Here is an 18,845-nt window from a genome sequence, read left to right as displayed (position 1 = left end):
GGCAGACATTGAATTAAGTACTGGAGGTACTGGGATGAATAAGCCAAACATCCCTTCAATGATACCATTGATACAGTCTGTTTTGGAGTATGTCAGAAAAATGTTTATCAGAGAAGAAAGTTCACTAGACTTGTTTTAGATACTGAATGACTAGGGATTAAAGGTGGAGTTGTAGGTTAGCAGAAGACATTTTTTGAAAAGAGTAACTCTTCTATAATTAAAAGACAATTTACAGATGACATTGTGCAGAGACTTTTAGCTGATCCTGAACCTGTCTCTTCTACTGGCCTTTTTCCAGATGTCCTTACAATTAGGTATGCCTGCTTCGTGGCCAAATTCTTGTCAATGGAGTGAGCACAGAGAAGTATGCTACTTCCAGGCCTGGGCCCCAACACCTTGAGTCATGAGTATGTGTCCTTTCCTCAGTTGTCTCAGTGCAGAGGAGTCCAGTCACCCAGGAAGCCCCCAGCCACGAGATGGAAGGGTCATGGGTGCCAGAGCCACTGCTTAGAGGAGAGCTGTCTGCTGACCAAGGACACATGCTATGGACTTTACATGAGCTAGAAGTAAATAGTTATGGCATTTGAGTCATTATACAATTTGTTCTGTAGAGTTAGCTTGCCTAACTAGATACCTTGCCTAGAATGCCAAATAGAACTGGTGAGTTTAGTAAAGGGGCTAAGAGTTTCAGGCTCTGCTTTAACTTTTTTATTTATATGTAATGATCTATGCAGTTGCCATGGATTTTAAGAGTCTGTCTAAGTCATGATAGAATAAGTGGCAAAAAATGTTTAATGTATTCACTTCTAGTTGGTACAGTGGTTTGTCGCACTCAATATGGCCTTTCTCCATATTTGATTTAATAAACTATGTGGATCCTCAGTTAGCTTTAAAGGTACTCTGTGGAGACTTAAACATCCTCAGTTCTTATTTCAAAGAACTGTAAATACAGTTTTCATCATGCTACTTCTCTTTTCCAAAGCCTGTAATCACGTCTTATCATACAGCATTTTGTTTCATTAATCCATTACCCCATACCACATACATATAATGAAAGTGCCTATGTTTAACATCCTGACCTAGGTTCTTTGAAGACAGACAAAATGAATAATATATAGGTCCTGCCTTCAAAGAGTTTGTGCTTGGTACACTGATGGTTACTACCTTTACTCACCTTTACCAACTACTCCTCATTTTAGCCTTTCTTTTTCTTTTTTTGGGTGGGACTGGGGTTTGAACTCGGGTTTTACCTACAAAGCAGGCATTCTACTGCTTGAGCCATACCTCTAGTCAGTCCATTTTGCTCTGGTTATTTCAGCCATGGGGTTCTCACAAACCATTTATCCTGCCTGGCCTCAAACCTTGATCCTCCTGATCTCAACTTTCCAAAAAGCTAGGATTATAGCCACTGGTACCTGACTCATTAGCATTTAAAAGTCCATGTATTATTTTTTCATTTTTTTTCTTTTTTAGCATTGTCTCCTTAACTAGATACTGTAATTTCTGAAAGCAGGGATTATATTTTCCAGAGTTCTGCATCTCCCCTCTTGGGTACTTCTAGCAGATACAGGGCACTATATTTAATTGAGTATTCCTATAATTTTTCTTAATTATCTTGCTTGGATATTCGAGCATAGTTTTGTATTGTAGTCTGCATTAACAGACAAAAGTGCTTTTTTAAAGTTGTTTAGGGATTTATGGTATTATGCAGTTGAAGAGTGTCAGGACTGGTAGGGTCATTCTTAGATATTTACCTAATTCCTGATCTTTTAGGTTGATCATCTGGTTATCGATAGTAAGGTATGACTGTTAATCTTGGCACGGCATCACCTTGGGCTTGTTAGAAGCATTTGCTCTTGTCCCACATAGACCTGTAAATCAGAACTTGTATTGAAATGAGATCCTCAGATGACCACATGCCCATAAAGTTGAAGAAGCCCTGCTCAAGGTCACCCTCACATTTGACTTTTGAGAAAACCAAGAAAGTCAGAGTTACCCAGAGTCACAAGACTGGGATCACTTGGAAACCTTTAAAAAATATTGGTGCCTGGGTCCCTTCCCCAGACATTTTGCCCTAATTGGTCAGAATTGCATCTTGGGCATCAGAATTTTTAAAAAAATCAATGATCAAGTGACCACCTGAGGCTGAGAACCCTTGATTTGGTTAGTGACAGAATCTAGTCTTTTTTGATGCTCTAACCAAGCATTCCTTTCACTCCATCATGGATAATCTGTTCAGGAACAAGGCGAAAATACCCAGAGTGTTCACAGTAATGCACCTCTTTTTAAAAAAAAAAATTCCTTTATAATGTTTACCCCAGTTAGCATCCTTCTTACTGTCTGCCTTGCCCTTCTGGAATGTTCCTCCAGGAGGGCAGGACCTTTGCCCTCCTGTTCCCTGCTAGGTCTCAGCTGTGACAGTATCTGGCATGTGGCAGGTGCTTCTTTCATATATATAGACCAAATGGAAGGAGTGACAATAAGGAGGCATGTGTTTTTTGGGAGGGAGATAGGCTACTCTGAAAGTACCTGTGGGGCTGCATAATTCTGGGACCAGGGGCTTCCTGAAGGACCATTGGCCTGCATGAACTGAAGGTTTGGCCAGGAAGAACAGCAGGACTTCTGCAGCTGAGGGAGGACTTGAAACCATCTCTCTCTGACTTGAATGCTTTTGCATTTCCATTCTGTTGTGTTGTTAGCAGTGAGTAGGGACAGGAATAGACCACTCCCGCTTTTTAGGTACTTGGGACTGGCCCTCCTACTTCCTCAGGGGGTAAAGCCATTATAGTAATGCAGAAAGGCATCTCGAGGTGGTTCAGTATGTGATTCTGTGAACAGGGCCTGGCACCAGAGTATCTACTTCCACTTGTTACCAATCACATTTTCTTGTGCTTTGGCTTATTTGCTTTGAGAACCTGGAGTTTTTGAGGTTAGAAGGACTTAATAGATTTTACTTTCAACTTACATGAGTGCCTTTCCTATAGTTAATTACTAAGACTGTTTATTATGGCAATGCTGTGGAGAAAGCATGCTTGGTTTTTGCCTATAATACTTATGTTATGTATGTTATTTTAGTGTTTACGTCTTCCTATTTGTTATTTGGAATGTTTTACCACTAATGATCAGATTTTGAAGTTCAGTGTGAAAATCTTTTTTTGTGAAGCTGTTTTTTCATATGTCCTACCAAGTATTAGTGATTTTTTTTTTACTGCAATACTAGGGTTTAAGCTTAGGACTTTGCACTTGCTAGGTAGGCTCTCTACCTCTTGAGCCACGCTTCCATCCCATTTTGCTCTTGTTATTTTTGAGATAGGGATTTGCTTTTTTTGCCTAGGCCAGTCTGGACCATGATCTTTCTATTATAAGCTTATTGCCATAGCTGAGAGATGACAGGTATGAACCACTGTGCCCAGCTATTGGTTGAGATGGGGTCTCATGAACTTTTTGCCTGCCTTGGCCATGAACTCTGATCCTCCCTGATTTCCACTTCCTGCCTCTCAAGTAACCAGGATTACAGCCATGAGCCACCTGCATCCGACCAACCATTAGTGATTTTTAAACTTTTGACCTAAGACCATTGTGAAGATGTCTTGAAAAGTTATCTTACGCTATTTATTTTCAGTAATAGAAAGCCAGAAAGTGTTAAGCCTTGAATGTAAGATGTCTTTTTAAGTTCGAGTTCAGAAACTGCATAGAGATTAGATGTTATCTTCGTGTGACCTAGGAGTCTGCTGCTGGAAAGTGGCAGATGTTAGAGGAAGTTGGGGTTCTGTTGACTTCACATCAGTTGCTTTGCATAATCAACTGTAATTCCATGTTCGTGGTCATAGATAGAACTAACATTCTGAGGATAGGCCAGAATTTATAGGGAGAATCCTGGGATCCAGATGTTACTACAGGCTATTACCATAAGCGGCTACTGTTAATTGGTGGGGGGGAGGGCAGAGAGAGAGAGAGAGAGAGAGAGAGAGAGAGAGAGAGAGAGAGAGAGAGAGAGAGAGAGATCCTACAATAAGAATTTTCCAGAAACAAAAGAAAGAATTAAAGAGCTGATGGTTATTCTGGTTTCTAGGAGTCATATTATGGGGAAAGATTTATTGTATGGGCCCTGACAATAATTTGACTTCTGAAGCACTTGATAATGGATATAAGGGAGAGGAAAATTAGAAATACATGGAAGTCAGTTTAATCAGATTTTAACATTCCTTTTGGCATTAAAAATTCAGGCAATCATCAGTTTATTCTTAGGAAATCTTAAGGTTATTAAAGATTATTAACAGTAGTGTTTTATAGTTGTGAGTTCTTTTTGAATTTAAAACACTTTGGCATATATTATCTTATTTAATTCCCTCACCTGCCCTGTGACATAGGAGAGAGAAGTGTCATGTTTCCTTTCTGTTGATGAGGTAGAACAGAGAGGTTCAGTTACTTTCCAAGGACAACTAATAACTAGTAGAACTGAGCTCTTTCTTTATATTTTAAATATAAAATGTTACGGGTTATTGTTGAAGTTGTAAACTGTCTTTTGTTTTCTAAGTATAGGAATGTGTGGCTTATAACTAGGATGAATAATCTAAAATTTTTCCTAATATTGCAGCCATAAGAAAAGTTTTCTTAGGATTTTACCTAATATTGCAACCATAAGAAAAGTTTTTGTAGGATTGCTGGGTGGCAAGACCCATTTTTTTTTTTTATTTTTAAAGTTACCATTGTATATGTTCTTAAAACTTTAATTTTATCTGAGTGAAGTGGTCTGAGATCAGAGACTATGTCTTCCAACTTCCTCTTGACTTACTCTGTCTGCCATAGTGCCTGTTGGCACTCAGTGCAGATTCTTTTGTGTGAGTTGGGTATTGGGTATATTGCTGGGAAATGGTTAATGATGTTGATCTGACTAACTGCAAAATGCGTACAGTATCTGTTCTTAGTAAATGTTTACTCTATCCACAGCACATGTGTCCCATTAAAAAACTACACGAGTAATACATGTTCACGAGCATAGATGTCTTATACATACACACCCCCTTAAGTTTTGAAACAATCTTTGCAGTGCAAAGAACTTGGCCCTGCTCACCCAGCCATTTGTAAGTTGGCAATATTTTTATCATTCTCAAATATTTTGTGCATTTCTTACAAACAAGAACATTGTCCTTCACAACTAAAATACAGTAATCAAAATCCAGAAATGAACACCGAGGCATTTTTACCATTTAATTCTCAAATCCTATTTCCCTTTTGCCTATTGTCCCAGCAGTGATCTTTGTAAAAAAAAAGTTCAGTCAGAACCTTGGGACACATTCAGTTATCTCTTAAGTCTTCTTTAACACAGAACAGTCTCAGTGTTTTCTGACTTTTGTGCCCATGACACTTTGAAAATTGCCAGCCAGTCATTTTTTGGAATGTTCCTCATTTTGGATTTGTCCAGTGTTTCTTTATGATTAGATTTAGGTTTTGCATCTTTGGCAGGAAAATCACAGAAGAGCCAGAATATATCTTTTTCAAAGATTAGTTTTACATTTTATTTTCTGTTTCCTTAGAGCGTTTCCCAAAGTGTATTCTGCGGAACTAGCACCTACTGTGTTCTCAACACCGTGCCACCTATAGAAGGTAGGATTTGAAAAAAGCTTTTGACTTTTGGGAAGGGGTGGGTTTGGCAGTGAGAGTCACTCCTTCATCACAGTGCAGTGAAACAGTCTTTGACCAGGTCTTTAGAAGGCCTGGGTTCTGCCTTTTAACTGCTGTGTGATCTTAGATAAGTTACTTAATCTTTTTGGGGTTAGTAGAAATTTCCTCATGTTTCTGTGGGGATTCAAAAAGTCAATGGATTCAGTCACACAGAAAAGTCAGAGCACTCTGTGTTGGTCGTAATACAGTTTTATAGTTCTGGAGTCCAGTACCAGGTGATATAGAGTAAGAACATGTGGCATTGTGGGGAAAACCACGGGTCATGTTTGAATCCCTTTTGAGCCATTTGTAACTGAATCCTGGGCAAATTAATCTCAGCCTCAGGTTCTCTATCTGAAAAGTGGGAGTGATTAAATTTTTATGTTTTATCATGAGGAGATAGAGAGCACAGTGTAAAGTCCTTTCTGGGTGCCTAAGTCCCACAAATGTTTGCCCCCTGATCAATAATAGAAAAGAGATTCACTTGATCATATGCAGGTCAAGTTGTAACCCAGTGAAATACAGTAGGAGAGGATGTGTCTAAGCTTAAATTGAAGTGATAGATCACAGGGTTTATGTGCCTCCATTTACATTTTTTTAAATTGAAAATGTAAATACAGATAAATAGAAGTTTATTGACTCCAAGCTATGAGTTGACCTAAACCTGGACCAGAAATTTAATAACAGATTGATAGTAAACAGATACATCTGGACCACACAAAAATAGGAGGGTGCCATGTGTTGATCGCATAGCTCTATGAAAAGGAGAAAGAAAGGTTGTTTAGTAGCAAAACTAGCTATGCTTTTCTGCTTAAAAATTACTTTCTTTTATTTTTAACCTTCAAAAATATTTTGGATAATTACAGCTGTGTTTAATTCATTTTGGAGACTGTCTGGAAAAGAATAATGCAGACTATGATCAATGCTTGGCACATAGTTGGTGCTTAATTAATGTTTACTTTGGATGAGTAGTGATTTGAAAGTTGTAGATTAGTCATGGAAGTATTTGTTGCTGTGAGCACTGTGCTGCCTTGAATGCAACAATGTGTGCTTATGTTTTCCTAAACCAGTTCCTGTCCCAATAATTAAATCTGAGCACATAATAATTATACTTAAATAGGAGATTGTAGAGCTTCCTTTAGTCTTACCATTCCAAGTTACTGATCAGATATATTCCTAATAAGATTTAGCAAGTGGATACACTGATACACCAATTCATTTTGAACAGTTTGGTCTAGAGGTTGAGAAGTTAACCCTAATCAACTTGATTGAGTAAGTGTTCATCATTGCTTATAGTACCAAAATTATTTAATTTTTATTATGAATCAAAATAGATGTATCATATCTAGGTTAGAGTCATTATACTTACAGTTTCCCTTGTAGAAGTCAGAGTGTTCAAGGAGCAGGTCAAATACAAATCTCTGGATTTAGATTTAAATAAAGGATTGGGCATTGTGAATGTCAAGTTTTTAGAAATAAAACCAGAAGCAGGAATATTTTTTGTCTTAATGAAGTGAATGAGCATTTTTTGTACATTTTAGAAAGATTTAGCTAAATTATACTATACCTATAAAATTATCATTTAGAAAATATCTGAAGGTTGACTAGAAAGGATGGTTCATTCTCCAGAATTGTAACTGTCAACCAAGTAAATCATCTGTCAATTTCAAGAGCTTCACTAGTTATGTTTTTTTGTGAAGTAGGTTAGAAGATTATTTTGGTCATCTATCACACATGCATATGTGTAGATAATGCTAATGAAATGTTTTACTGCCATTTGGTTGGCACTCCCGTTTTGCAGTGTCAAAGTTTATCTTTGAATTGACTACTGAGATGCAATTGAAACCAGTGTATACCTTAATTTTTTTGTTAACTTAAGATACTGTTACTAGATTTCAAAACTGGCACATGTATTTAATTATTTAATCATTTATAGCTGTTCTAAAAGCATGAAACAGTAGCTTTTAATTAAAAAAACCCATTTTTATGCAGTATTGCCACATGAGCAGTTCTTTTCCAGTATAAAAGCAAAGTTTCTCCTTATCACACTTTAACCTGAAACACTGAAATTTGAAAGTAGGAGGTGTAGCATTTTGCTTTTTCAAGTTCCTAATAATTCTTTCTCCAGTATTGAAATTGCCATCTTCACAATGCGCAGTGGGAAAATTTACCCATGTTTATGTTTCTTTAAAACATCCAATTTATATTCAGTATGAACCTAAAATTGTAGAAGTGGCACAGTTTAAAAACTGATTAGGGCACCCATTGCCCTGTCATACTCCTCTTCCTTTTTAACCCCTGACTGCACATTCCCACAAAGTGCTGTCTTTAGAAACTTGATTGAGACAGTGCTTACACAGCCTTCTGCTTCTCTTTAAAAGCCTTTGGGCTAAATCACCACCACCTGATTTGGTATCAGAGCAGAAGACCAAAGCTTTTCCTATAGCTGTTAGTTATACTGAAGAGAAGAGAACCCCTACCCCCCCTCACACTGTATTTACCACAGGGCAGCTGGACTCTTTAAAGAGGCTTAAAGGGACAGGAAATTAACATCAGGTTGTGAGCACAGAGAGACAGAAGCCAGCGTTTAGTATTCTTTTCATTTGTGTTGAGAATTCTGCTTTAAACAAATTGCTTTCTCAGGGATATGACTGTTTATATGCAAAGCATAAGCATTGATTGAGCACATAGCCTAGTGGTATTTTCTTATAAGGTCCCTGTAAATATTGAATATTTGAATTGAATATAGATTTTAGAATTTTATTTCTACTTTAGAAATCGTATATATCATGGGAGTTTTTAAAAAATGAGAATAAAACCACTTTAGGAGCAGAGAGAAGGGAGGTAAAGGCTCTTATGATTTGGTCTTCTTTGCTTTAAAGTTTTATAGCCCATGGCACCTCCCTTGGGAAGATCGAGTGCAGGGAGCATGCATGAGCACATAAAATTACAAAGATGTTACAGTGTGCAGTTAGTACAGAACTTTCTCCTAGTCCAACAATTTTCTTGGTTTCTAAGCAAAATATTTAAAAGAGTTTAATCTTATTTTGCTATCAAATTAAAACTTTAGATTCTTAAAAATAGTTTTTAAGTTTTTCCAAGTTTTTATACTGTTGTAGAAATACATGATGGTGTTATAATTCAGTTGGTTATGTAGTTCATGCCCCAAAAAAGATTTAGTGCACTAAAACTCAGTCTTAAGTTCATCCCTATAAAGTATTCTGTATGATGTAGTAAATTTTTTAGACTATTTCTATGCCCAGTGTTTCCCTTTTAAGATCTTTTCCATGAGAAGAAATGTGTTAATCAGATGAGAAATGTTTGGAGAAGGTTTTATGACCTTAGAAAGTATTTTTTAATTCTTTTATATTTTTTACATGTTCCAAAAAATAGACTCTGCCAAACAAAATTATAGTAAATAACAGGAAATACTGTTTTTTACTTTTAACATTATCAGTGTATGTAAGATTGCTGAATTGCAAGGTGTGTTAAATTATTGATCGATTTTATAAATTTTACAGGGATTTGTACATGAAGGAGAATGAAGTGATCTCTAATTCTCTTATTAATGATTTGGGAAAACTGAAAATATTAAGTAACTTAGCCAAGGTCACACAATTAGACTGTAGCAGAAGTGGGGTAGATTCTTGGAATCTTAACTCTTGAGTTTGTTGTTATTATATCTTACTAATACCAGAAAAAATGATAAAACTGTCCAACTAGAGCAAATCCAGTCTTCAGTGTTCCTTAGTACCTACTTATGCATTGTATCCTTTATATGTATATTTGGGATTTCATTTAATATTAGCTAAAATGTAATTTGAAACTTTTGGCCTAAATTTGCCACAGCTGGCAAGGAGTTTTGAACCAGGCAGAGGACATGTGTTACAGGAGTGGGATAATAAATACAGTGTAAATAAGTGATTGAAATAAATGTGATCTAAAGAAATGATCTCTTCTAGAAAGCACCAGCTAGACAGATTACCAAGTTGTCAGACACACTGTCTAGTCTAAAAGTAATCATTTTTCTCTAACTCATTTAGAAGAGTTACATTTTGATGATGTAGCTGAAGAACCAATAGTTCTACAGATATGTACATGTAAATCAAGTTAATTAAAGTGATATGTTTTTAGATTCAGGATGGAAATGCCAGCTCTGTCTTATCTGGTAGCCAACTATAGGTTTAATTCCTTATAAGTTTAATGATTTGCTTTTGAAAGGATAAATTTCATTTGTGTTCTAAGGGATGAAGTTGTATATAGTTTATGAATAAAGTAGTCATGTGTTACAATTCCTACCTAAGAATCTTGAAACCTTTTCAACTAGTTAATAAAAGATTTATGGGTTTTGTGGAATTAAATGATTTTGCAGTTTTGATGTACTTCATGGAAACATGGGGAAAGGATCTTTAAAAGTAATATTCTGGTTATGGGCAGCTGCTGGGATATTCCCTGTTCGCTTGCTTGTGTTGGGGCAAAACACAATCCTATTTTAGAACCTCACAGCCAGGTTCCTGCTGCCATCCATGTGATAAGAGTGTAGGCAAGTGCAACCTAGAGGAATGGAGACTAGAGGCCCTTTGATGCTCTTGGTCTTACAGCTACTAAACTGAGCTGCTGTTTCTTACCTTGCCAGTGTACTTAAAAGGAGGCTTTTTTCTTATTTTCTCTGAATTTATTGTTTTCTTCTTTATAGATGATCATGGGAACAGCAATAGTAGTCATGTAAAAATCTTTTTACCGAAAAAGCTGCTTGAATGTCTGCCGAAATGTTCAAGTTTACCAAAAGAGGGGCACCGTTGGAACACTAATGAGGTAGATAAATCACTGTTTTTAAGGGCATAACTATTTTAAAGGCAAACTTTCTAGGCTATTCTCATAGCACTCCTTTATATTAACTTGAAATTCAAAAAATACTGAATTAGAAAATTGTCAGTGAGATTAATCTGGATTGGACAGGAACCAACATGTGGACTGACCTGTCTCTGATCTGCTTGGCTTGCATTGAAATGTAAAATGTGCATGCTGACTTAACCAGGGTAACATGAGTTTCTGTGCTGTGTGTTTTCTTGCCTTTTGGCGTCTTGCATTTGGTGGTTAACCCTATCTGCTTCTCATTTAAACATTATCATTAGTTCCCGTGTTGTCATGAATGAATGAATGTGCAGCCCCAGTGTTTCACAGAAAATACAGCGCTTTAACAATGTGAAGTTTCTATAATTGGGAAGAACAGGCTCCTTATGAGCAAAACATCTTTAGTCCTCTCTGGTGAAGAAAGTTTGCTTGGAGAATTCTCTGAGTTACCTTAATCATAGGAATTTTTATTAGAACCAAAGGCAATAATAGTAGATTATATATTTGGCATCCAGATAAAAAGTAAATCAATGAAATAGAGTGAACAGAAGTTTATCTTCTTGGGTGACGTTTCCTTTTTTGGTAAATTTTAATATGGGACCATATTACCTTGTCATCTTTTTTTTTAACTTTGACTTCTGAATTTTTAAATTTAGGATAATAGCCATTAATGTGGATAAGAATTGGATATGTGTCTGTTTTAATTTAAGGTAATACTAATTACTGTGCTGCTGAGAATTGGGTATATGGCCATCAATATGTGAATTATATTCCTTTAAGTTCAAATGGCTGCAGTTAACTAGTTTTGACAAGTTGGTCTAGGTCCATTCCTGTTCAACATTTACTTCCAATTTAGGTTAAAATACAGCTTCCTACCCTTGATAGTTACTCAGTTTTGTTAGGACACAAGAAGAAAACAATGCTTTTGAGCCTTAATTTTGAAAGATTCTTTTGTTTCAACTTAACTCGGGAATGCTTTTGTTTTTGAGTTGTGGGAGGTTATATGGATGAAAGTCTCTGTACTTTTCACAAGTTAAGCATTTAAATACTAGAACCTTTCAGCTTTGCTACCTTGTCTTAATTGATTTTTAAATCTCTCTTAAGGTATATGTATTTTGATTATTTACATGAATGGTATTTGCCCTTTAGGTAGAATACTTTTGTGTTGACAAACATTACTTTAGAGGCCTATGTTTTTAACCAGTTTTTTTAATTGACAGTGTCATACATTTTAGACATGAAAGCAAATATATTAAAAATTAGTCTTAATCATGGACTGTAACTCTTATCAGTAATATAGTAAAATTTGGAAGCCATCCAGTAATTCTCTACATGGTTATGAATTACTTAAAAACACAAGTTTCTTCCGGGTGTTGGTGGCTTACATTTATAATCCTCGCTACTTGGGAGGCTGAAATTGGGAGAATCATGGCTTGAGGCTAGCCCATGCAGATAGTTCTAGAGACCCCATCTCCAAAATACCAGAGCATAAATGGTGCTAGAGGTGTGGTTCAAGTGGTAGAGTGCCTGCTTTGCAAGCCTGAAGTACAGAGTTCAAACCCCAGTCCCCCCCCCACTTAAAAAACCAAAAAAACAGGAACCTCAAGATTCTTAATATTCCCTGAGACATAAATTTGATGCAATATTATTATAAGTTAGTTCTACTTTATAATTGTTAGAAAACACATAATATATGTTTTCCAGTATTATATTCCATGTAGAATTGATAATATAATTATAATTTAAAATTATATTTGAAACCAGATAGTCTAATGATTAAAATTGTTGGCCTTAAGAGTTACAGAAGTAGATATAACCATATCAGAAATTTAATTGGTAGCTTATTTAGATTGGTGGCTTAAGCTAAAAATTTTGAGCAATATCGTTCATCATTCACATATTTATTTATTGTAAAACACCAATAAAGAATTTTTATAGAGGACAAGATTAAAGAATATGAGGTTGACTCCTTTGGAGACCACAGGTTGCTTTCTCTCAGCTTACAGAGGAAAATGCATCCCTCTTTCTGTGAAATGTGAAATTGGGGATCTAGATGAGAAAAGGTGGATTGCTTTGAGCAGGTGATTGCTGCTACAGTAAGCATAACAGAGAAGGTGTGTTTCTAAGGGTGGAGACAGCAGGAGGCAGCACAGCTAACAAGGGCAGCCACACAGCATCCATTCCCCTTGGGATTGGTTGTTCTTTTAGTAATTTGTTAGTTCAGCACTGACAAAAACTCTTAGGAGAGAACTGAATTTAAAGGTTGGCCCATATTTCTGTGTAAAGGACCTTGGCATGTTTCCCCATTTTCTATTTCTTGGTTTTAGGAGAAAGGAATACTAAGTATGATGGTGGGAGACTTAACTTACATTAGGAGCTGTTAATGCCATAGGATGTGATACAGAGATGATACCCTGTCATTGTTACTGTTTCTTTGCTTTTTAAAAGCTGCCTTGGATAATAGGAGGAAGAAAACAGTACAGTTACTAAACTAGTTGTTTCTTTGGTCTTCCTGGGCATTGGCATTTTCCCCATACTCTTCAGCCTGCCGTCATTCATGGTGACATTCAAACCTGAAAGAAACTGAGTTCGATGGATTTACTTCTCACAGGGGCTTTCTAGTCCTAGGTGAGGAAAATCTTGTTTAGTCACTGTTTCTGAGAGATCCCTTGACACTCTCACAAAGTGAAGCTAGTCACACTGCCATTGTTAAGAGCCCATTTTCCTTCAAAAGTGGAATAACTGCATTTTGGTTGAGGGCCACATGAAGTAGTCAGCTTGTACTGTGAAGCTGTGTTGTACAAAAGCTGAATTTCTTTAGATCTGACTTCCTGGGATAAGGGGCTTGTACTTGAAGATGTGTGTGGGCCAGAGAGCAGTGGAGTGCATAGTGGAGTTGTGTTTTCCATCTCACTTCTACACAGTCTGTTTGCAGAGTACAACTGGCAGCCAGAATTGCCTGTGTGTAAGAAATTGCAGCTCTCATCTTTCTCCGTCTCCAGTGTTGTTTCATATTCTCTGTATTCTCTCTCTCTCTCTCTCTCTCTCTCTCTCACACACACACACACACACACACACACACACACACAGAGCTGGAACTCTTGGGTGTAATGTGACTCTTAAACTTTTTTTTGGTATTCAGGTTTGAATTCAAGACCTCATACTTGCAAGGCAGGCGCTTTACCACTTGAGCCACTCTGGTAGCCCTTTTTTGTGTTAATGTTTTTTGTCTGACATTGATCCTGCCTCCTGAGTATCTAGGATTACAGGCACTAGCCATTAGCACCTGGCTAGACTCTTGAACTTTAAGTAATTCCTTTATTCACATTTGTGTTCACATTTTTGAAGTTATTTGAAAAAATGCAAGTTTCAATGTGTATGTGTTTGAGTGTTAAGAAAGCGAGAATGAGATTGTGTCCTGTAAAATGTTGCCATGTGTTGAGTACCTGTTCTTTGGTAGTGACTGTGTACTTTATATAGTTACTTCTAAGCCTTACAAATAAGATTGTAAAATGAGCCACAGTTCCTTTTAGAGATGAGGGAGTGTAGGTAGACAGGTTAAATAATTTGGTCAGTATAGCACACTATCAAGTTTCTGAACTTCATTTCTTCTGTTACTTAACTCATTCCTAGGAACTTTTTGGCATTGCTGGGGATCCAACCCAGGGCCTTGCAACATACTAGGCAAGCACCCTACTCTCAGTGAGCTACATCCCCAGCCCCCCCTAGAAACTTTCATTCTATTATTTGTTGTCTAGGCCTTTAATTAAAGACCCCATCACTCTAAACCACATTAGTGTGCTCAGCAAATCCATTCTGTAATGTAGTTTTGAATTAGAAAGAGTGAATGGAGGATTAGTATTGTAGGTTCATATCCAAGTGTTTGGTGAAGCTGAAAGTCACTAAAAGGAAGACTTTGAGAAGATGAAGAGAGATCCTCAGTCTAGTTAAGGTACTTTAACCTTTTCTAACTGATTGGGATACATAAAGTCTCCTGCCCTTCTTGAATAGTATTTGCAACTTCAAAATAAATGAAGTGCTGCATCGAAAAACAAATCAACTTTAGGTCATGCTTTCTCAACCACGAACATTGTTCCTCAGGTTCTGAAGACCATGAAGGAAATGATGATGGTGACTACATCAGTAGTTGTGGAAGCTAATGTTCATTGAACATTTTTTGTTTGATAGCCACTATTGAGTCCTTTACAGTGTGCAGTCACACACAATCCTAGAAGTAACCCTTATCCTCATAGTACAGGTGAGGAAGCCCGAGTCCCACAGGATATGAAATAGTGCTTCTGGAGTCAAGAGAGCTGCAGAGTTGGGCTGCCTGGCTTCAGGGCTCATTCATTCCCTCCTGTTCTGTCCCAAAGATCATTTTCAAATGGACTTTTCCAAGATTTCATTGCTATTAGGACTTCTAATCCTTCTGTCTTATAGAATTATTTGGCTTCTTTATTCATTTGCATTTTAAGTATGATAAACTATTTTTTTGCATGGTTTTATATTTTTTAAAGTAGCGCTCATTTCTTGTGGAAATAGTTTTGCTTCTTAATAATGAATATTAATATGTGCATTCTGGATAATGAAGAAAATTATCCAGCTAATGAAGAAATTTTGTTCCTGTGTATACTTTGAGGGCAAGGCCTGATTTTTATTTCCCTGGCAGGGGAGAAAGAACATATTAAGCACAGTGCTTGTTCTTTAATGGAATCAACTTTTATTTCAGTTGGTATTCACATCTTTATTGGGTGAACTAGTACAAGGTTTTTGCATTTTAAGTTAATATTTTTAAGGCCCAAAGCCAGAAATAATTATGCTAATGCAAGTTTCTGATTGCATAAATGACTACTTCATAATTACATTCATTTGTACTCCATACATGTTGTCTAGACTGGAGTTTCTTTTGTTTAGTCATTAATTAGCTGTTTGACTTAAAATATAACTACTGTATTCCTGATTCTCCAGTTCTAGATTTCAGATGGCATTCTTCCAAAGCTAAACCAGTGTAGTACCATCAATCTTTTATATTGAAAATGTTTGCCCTCAATATGTTCAAATCACTTTCGTGTGCTACAATTTTTGAACTATTAATGTTCTTTGTTTTCCCTTTAGTACAAAGTTTCTCTACAGTAAGCAAACATGATGGAATTGTTTGTACTGACACTTAAAACAGCACCGTGTGTTTTCAGTTTGGTGGCATCTTCACAGGTTGTCATATTAAAATGGATTTTTAATGGTAAAAAATCTTTACAGAGATTTTAGGTCACAGAGATGATACGTTCTAAGCCGCATTTTAAGATCCTGAAGAGAAACCTGAGTATAATTATAGTGGGGTTTTTTGTTTGTTTGGTTGGTTTTTTTGTTTCAGGGTAAAGGGAGAATTATCTTTTTAAATCCTGAATACTTTTTTAGGAAAAGTGAACTTTTAATTTGAAGGCTGTGAGAATTATTAAATTATAGTTTCACTTCAGTTTTTTTTAAACAATAAGCTACCTTTTGAGATCTTTCAAATCAATTTTTTTTGGTGTGTAGGCATATATTAGATACAGTGCTTTTTGTGTTTTTAATTTTTTCCTTTGTATAACTTCATAAAGTCATGGATTTAGGACTATAATTTTTCAGTGATTGCTTTGCTAGTGTATTTACATGTTAGCTCTTTGAAATACAGAACCACATTTTGGAGGAGATCATTTGGGTCTTAATGTGAGCTTAGCTGGAAAACACTAGTAGTGCTCTAATCAGAAAGACCAGAGAGATATTTTGGCTTTGATGACCTGGAAAGTTAGTTAACACTGAAATATGGCTTTGTTTTGCTTAGTTTTTAAAGGAGCTCGTGGTTTGAATGGTCCCAGATTATTTTCTGAGTCCAGGCAGGGCCTTTCTAATTAAATTGCAAATGTGAAAATGCACATATGAACAGCACACAGAGAACCAACTTGGTTTGATTTGTGAATACAATATATGGAATTAAGTTTCAAATTGAATGTGATAATTTGTGACAGTGGGTTAAATATAATTCCTGTATTCAGTTTAGCAGTATGAAATGAACCAAATATATTCTATGCCCCAGGTAAGCACAGGGGTGTTTATTAGGCAAGCTGTGTTAAGTGGGCACTTTCTCCTCTGTACATACATTGGAAGCTCTATCCTTCCGCACTGGTGAGGACAAACAGGCGAAGACCACTTATTCCAGGCAGGGTGGACTGAGGAAAAGAAAAGAAGCAGCTCTCACCTGTAGAGATTAATGTTTATAACATTTGAATAAGATGGTAAAGGGGAGGAAATTCCTGTGAATTTCAGATTAGACTTTAGCTGTTTTATTAGATTACTTTAGTATGCAGCACCCAGAAGAATATTGAGCCCATAGTCATTGTTCAGTAAGTGCTTGTTGAATGAAATGTATAAAACCACAACAAACTCTATAAGCTTCTTTATTCTTGGAGTTCTTACCAACATAATACTCAGATATAAATAGAAGCTACAAACGCAATACAATATACATTAACAATGTTAGTTAATGCAATGGATGGTGTTTGCTAAAACTAAATTGTGTCTTGCAATATGAATATCATACTTGCTGTTCTCAAATGGGTTCTTTGGAATTTGGTGTGTAGTACTATCCTGTGCCCTTCAGTCATTCTACCCCTTTTCCTCATTGGGAGATCATTTTTTGCAGAGCAAGCATTGTTTTAAGTCCACGTTAGGCTCTGGTACAAATATGTCATTCGTTAGCCCAAGAGCAATGTAAGTGGCACGTAAGCAAATGTAGTCACGGCTTGCCAACTTGGACAGTGGGGTTTTCTGTCAATATTTTTGTAGTAGGTATTATTTTTTTCTAATTATAAATTAAGATGTGAAGTTAAAAATCTTTTGTAAACCATGTATCCCTGATAATCATTCCACAAAGCCTGAATTGAGACCCACTACTGTCTTAAAAAGCATTAGGAACTGGTGCAGAGCAGGATCTTGTCGCGTGTGTTATATAGGACACTTGCCTGCCCAATCTCTGAGTTGTAGGTGGTGGCACTCAGTGTCTGTTGAAGATTTGTCTTTAAAGACTTTTCTTGCTTTCCGAGTTGTTTGAGAGTATAGGATCTTTCAGGAGACTGGAGTCCAGCTTGTGATTACAATGTTTTTGGAGGAACTGGGGTTTGAACTTAGCCTTGATAAGCATGTACTCTGCTACTTGAGCCACACCCCCAGCCCCTTTTACCTTTAGCTGTTTTTTGGGTAAGGTTGTAACATTTTTGATAAGACTTTTCCTTGGCCAGTGATCCTCTATCACACTACCTGCCTAGCTGAGATTAGAGGTGAGATTTTTCAGCTTTTTTTTTTGGCAACATTGAGGTTTGAACTCAGAGCCTCACACTTGCTGGGTAGGTGCTCTTATGGCTTGAGCCACTGTGCGAAACCTTTTTTTGTGATGGGTATTTTCAAGATAGAGTCTGGTGAATTTTTTGCTCAGGGCTGGCTTTGAACCAAGATCCTCTTGATCTTTGCTTCCTGAGAAGCTAGGATTATAGGCGTGAGCCACTGGCACCCAGCTAATATATGTATATATGGATATATATTTGATGGTACTGGGGCTTGAACTCAGGACCTCATGCTTGCTAGATGCTCTACCACTGGAGCCACTCTGCCAGCCCCTCAACTGTTAACCATTCTGTTATTTTTATTAGGAAAGTGTACAGTTCACTGGTTTTTAATATATCCACACAGTGTGCAACAACCACCACCCATTTCCTAATTCCAGAATGTTTTCATCACCCAAACAGCCTCTGAACTTGATGGGGTTAGCAAACTTGGGGGCAGGCTGCCTGTTTTTCAGGATCTTGGGTTCTTCTTTTATATTGTCTCTGAAATTTCTATGTTCATTTAGTCCTGAAGCTGAAGTTTGGACAGATTGTCCTTTGGTCCAGGTTATAACTTACTGTCCTGTGTCCTGAGATTGCATTTAAAAAATGTTAAGGTGCAGATGAGGATCCACTTTGGGTCCACACTGTCTAAGTCAGAGGTTTTAGTGCAGTCAAAACTGTGACTGTGCAAGAATGTTATTGATCCACACACCCTTTAGGGATACTTGGAGTGAGACTTTGGGTGATGGTGACTTCCATAGAGGAGAAGCTGAAGCCTGTGGTAAGGTAGACTGAGATGGGAAGGGAAGGTTTACCTAGGGAAGCTGGCATTCTTTACCTGAGTGGACTTGAGGCTTGAGTGGGGCACAGTCACCTGGAGACTGCCAGGATCCATGTGAATGTCTGCTCCAGTAGATCTGGCTAGGGTCTGAGAATGCATGTCTTCCTTTTCTGTCTGTATTTTTGTTT

At 37.0% G+C, this 18,845-nt stretch overlaps 1 protein-coding gene across 1 annotated transcript in view; it reads left to right on the top strand.

Moving 5' to 3' along the window:
* LOC141415489 (uncharacterized) overlaps positions 1 to 18,845 on the top strand; it is a 95,563-nt gene that overhangs the window by 16,470 nt on the left and 60,248 nt on the right. Inside the window, exons 4-5 of the mRNA XM_074052204.1 lie at positions 5,538 to 5,607; positions 10,361 to 10,479. Coding sequence (XP_073908305.1) covers positions 5,538 to 5,607; positions 10,361 to 10,479 — 189 coding nt within the window. The remainder of the gene's footprint in view (positions 1 to 5,537; positions 5,608 to 10,360; positions 10,480 to 18,845) is intronic.

The sequence above is a fragment of the Castor canadensis genome, chromosome 13 (genome assembly GCF_047511655.1).
Source record: "Castor canadensis chromosome 13, mCasCan1.hap1v2, whole genome shotgun sequence".
Lineage (NCBI taxonomy): Eukaryota > Metazoa > Chordata > Mammalia > Rodentia > Castoridae > Castor > Castor canadensis.
This window is presented reverse-complemented; position numbering and strand designations above follow the sequence as displayed.